Here is a 3794-nt window from a genome sequence, read left to right on the forward strand (position 1 = left end):
GTCAACAGTTCGAAACTACCAGCTGTTCTGCAAGAGAAAGATGAGGCTTTCGGCTCCCGTAAAGATTTATAGCCTCAGAAACCCTGTACAGAATCGCTGTGAGTCGGAACTGACTCCACGGCACATGACCAACCAAACATATGTGTGTGTGTGTGTGTATATATATATATATTTCTATTTAAAAAAATTTAAGAGTACAATTCTATAACATTAATCACATTCATATGTTGTGTAACTATCACTCACTCTCTGTTTCTAGAAGTCTTTCATCACCCCAAAAAGAAGCTCAGTATTTCAGAAGCAATCACCTTATTTTTCTCTCTTTCCTGCCTGTGCTAACCATGAATCAATCTTTGTTACTATGTATGCATTTGCCTATTCTAGATATTTCATATCAGTGGGATCATATGATATTTGTCCTTTTGTGTGTGATGTAGACTCCTTACTTTTAAAGCTAGGTTAATGTTCATCCTGCAGGACACCAGCAGGTAGAAGGCACAGGTATTTACCTTTATATTGAACGTCACAGTCTCAGTTGTTCTCCTCAGACCAAAGCCATTATTCCTTACATGTTGTTATAAGTGCCATTGATTCAGTTCCAACTCATAGAGACCTTGGACAGGGTTTCCAAGGAAAGCCTGGTGGGTTTGAACTTGTAACCTTGTGCTTAGCAGTCCAGTGCTTATCCTCCAGCACCACACCAGCTTGTGGCATCTGCCTTGCTATCCGACCCACTTACGAGGCAGGAATGGGTGGTCTTTTCTAAGAAGGTTCTATATGATTTGTGTTATCTGGAAGGTTGATTGAATGAACAAGATGGGAATGGGGAACGATAGGATTTAAAAAGTGGAATCTTTTGTTTGACAGTTGACCAGCAATTAGATGATGGCTCGTTTGAGGAAGATGGATGTCATCAATGTCACCACCTTTCCAGTGATACCGGTGGAGGAGAGTCTGACAGTTCCTCAAGCTGTACGGAATGCAATGAAGGAAGCAGTGAGGAAGGATTTAGAGGCCAACCCACCCAGTATCCTTACAGGGTTGTAACCTGCAGTACAGATCAAAAGACCTAACTTAATCAGTTGACCTAACTGGAGTCATAGATGTAGTCATTGCTCAAGACTACACGCTGCTTTTTCCAGTTCTGACTCTTACCAACCCCATGTGTGTCAACGTAGAACTGTGCTCCGTAGGTTTTTCAGTGGTTGATTTGGGAAAGTAGATCATCAGCTCGCTCATTTAAGGTAGACTCGAACCTCCAACCTTTCTGTTAGTTGTTAAGTGCGGTCATGTCAATTCCGACTCATAGCAGCCCTGTATAGGGTTTCTGAGAAGAGACTGGTGAGTTTGAACCACTGACCTTGTACTTAGCAATCCAGTGCTTATCCTTCAGTGCCACACCAGGAATCCTTTCTGTTAGTAGCAGAGTATATGAACCATTGTCACCACCTAAAAGTGACATTCAATATGAATTCAGTATATATTTCTCTATTATTTGTTGTTGTTGTTGTTAAGTGCCATTGAGTCAGTTCTGACCCATAGCAACGTTGTGTAGGGTTTCCGAGGAGCAGCTGGTGGGTTTGATCTGCTGACCTTGGGGTTCAAACTGACTTTGCAGTTCAACGCATTATCTTGCAGCACCACACCAGGACTCAATCTTATTGAAATCTTACCAAATCTGCCAGCCGCTCCTTGGAAAGCCCATACATGGTCGCTCTGAGTCAGAACCAACTCGAAGGCACTTAACAAAAACAATAATAACCCTCTAAAAATGGCACAACCTTTCTTGCTAAAAGCAGAGAGGACTTGACACACTTACTGATGACAATCAAAGATTGGCAGCTTTCAGTATGAATTACGCTTCAATATAAAGTATACCAAAATCCTCACAACTGGACAATAAACAGTGTCATGAGCAACAAGACTGGACTTGATGTTACTTGGATCACAAGTTACAAGGATTTGATGTTACTTGGATCCACAATCAATCAATGGCCATGAACACAGCAGTCAGGAAACTAACCGATGTGTTGGGCAAAACTGCTGCAAAAGATCTCTTTAAAGGGTTGAAGAGCAAACATTTCATTTTGAGGACTAATGTGCGTCTGACCCAACTCATGGTGTTTTCAATGGTCTCCTGTGCACGTGAAACCTGGACAAAGAACAAGGAAGGTGCAAGAAGAATAGATACATTTGAATTGTGGTGTTGGAGAAGAATACTGAAATTACTATGGACTGTCAGAAGAATAGGCATACTTGCTTTGGAGGAAATACAGCCAGAATGCTCCTTGGAAACCATGATGGCAAGACTTCGTCTCTTGTTTTTTGACATGTTGTCAGGAGGGACCAGTCCCTGGAGAAAGGCATCATGTTTGGTAAAAGTAGAGGGCCAGCAAAAAAGAGGAAGCCCCTCAATGAGGTGGATTGACAGAGTGGCTACAACAATGGGCTCCCACACAACAATTGTGAGGCTAATGCTGGAATGGTCAGTCTTTTGTTCTGTTATGCATGGAGTCATGGTGAGTCAGAACCGACTGGACAGCACCTAACAACAACAATAGCAACATTAGCAGCATCTTACCAGGCATGATGTCCAAGCATAATAGATTAACACAGAGGCAGCAACAATTGTGAGGATGCAACAGTTTAATTCTATTGTGCATAGAATCACAATGAATAGGAACTGACTCAACAGCACTTAATAACAGCAACAACCATCATTGACCCTCATCTCATTTCTTATCCTGAACAGTGTCCCAAGGACTCAAAGAATCCATCTCTGGAGGACCTTAGAACCCATACAGCAAATACCACTCTCGCCAGCTCTTTCCATTTCATTTACTTGAAAGTCACGCTGTTGCCAGCCGACCTGAAGGCCTCACTCCATGTCCCCTCACCTCCGCCGCCTCTCAGGAGCCCTTCTCAAGATGTGGCAAGGTGTGACCCCATCAGGATCGGCTTCAGATGTCACTTTGCTGTACCTTTGTCTAATGTCTTCTCTTTCTTCTTAATCCCACACTCATCTCAACCTCGCTGATTTGATTCACTTGCTATGATTGGTCATGTCTCTTCTTATGATCTTCGTTTTCCAAGTATCCTCTGACTCATAAGAACACTTGAAGGTAATGGAAATAAAGGCCAGCCTAGCTTCCTAAGAAGGAAATGAGGCATAATAGGATTCGGGACTTTTGCAAAGGATTTGCCCTTGACCAGCTGAGGCTCTGACAGAAAGAAATGCAAAATCAGAGAGGGTCTGTGGAACTGAATGGTGGTTTCAACAGTGACAGACAAGATCAAGAAACCTTTTGACCCAATAATTTATCATCTGAAAATCTTTCTTAAAGAAATCATCCAACATATAGAAACAGCTCTCTGCATGGCAATTGCATCACAGCATTATTTATAATTGTGAAAAGGTGTAAACAAGTTACATATTCAGTAGTCAAGGGACAGTTAAGTGGGTTAAATTAACTGTTCTTAATTCTCTAAATGGATTAAGGAGCCCTGGTGGCGCAGTGAGCAAACATTGGGCTGTTAACCTCAAGGTCGGCAGTTCAAACCCACCAGCCACTCTATGGGCAAAAGATGAGGCAGTCTGCTCCTGTAAAAATGGATGGTAATGCATGGTCTCCTTGGAAACCCTAGGGAGCAGTTCTATTCTGCCCTGTAAGGTTGCTATGAGTCAGAATCGGCTTGGTGGCAGTGCATTTGGATTGATCACAGTCCTCAGCTGCTAATTGAAAAGTCAGTGAGTCGAACTCACCAGCCATTCCATGAGAGGAAGATGTGGCAAT

The 3794-nt window shown here is 42.6% G+C and overlaps 1 protein-coding gene across 1 annotated transcript in view; it reads left to right on the plus strand.

The window, feature by feature from the left end:
- Positions 1–885: 885 nt before the first annotated feature.
- FAM227A (family with sequence similarity 227, member A) overlaps positions 886–3794 on the plus strand; it is a 103480-nt gene continuing 100571 nt past the window's right edge. Inside the window, exon 1 of the mRNA XM_006865266.1 lies at positions 886–1027. Coding sequence (XP_006865328.1) covers positions 886–1027 — 142 coding nt within the window. The remainder of the gene's footprint in view (positions 1028–3794) is intronic.

This window comes from Chrysochloris asiatica, unplaced genomic scaffold (genome assembly GCF_000296735.1).
Source record: "Chrysochloris asiatica unplaced genomic scaffold, ChrAsi1.0 scaffold00076, whole genome shotgun sequence".
In the NCBI taxonomy this organism is placed as follows: domain Eukaryota; kingdom Metazoa; phylum Chordata; class Mammalia; order Afrosoricida; family Chrysochloridae; genus Chrysochloris; species Chrysochloris asiatica.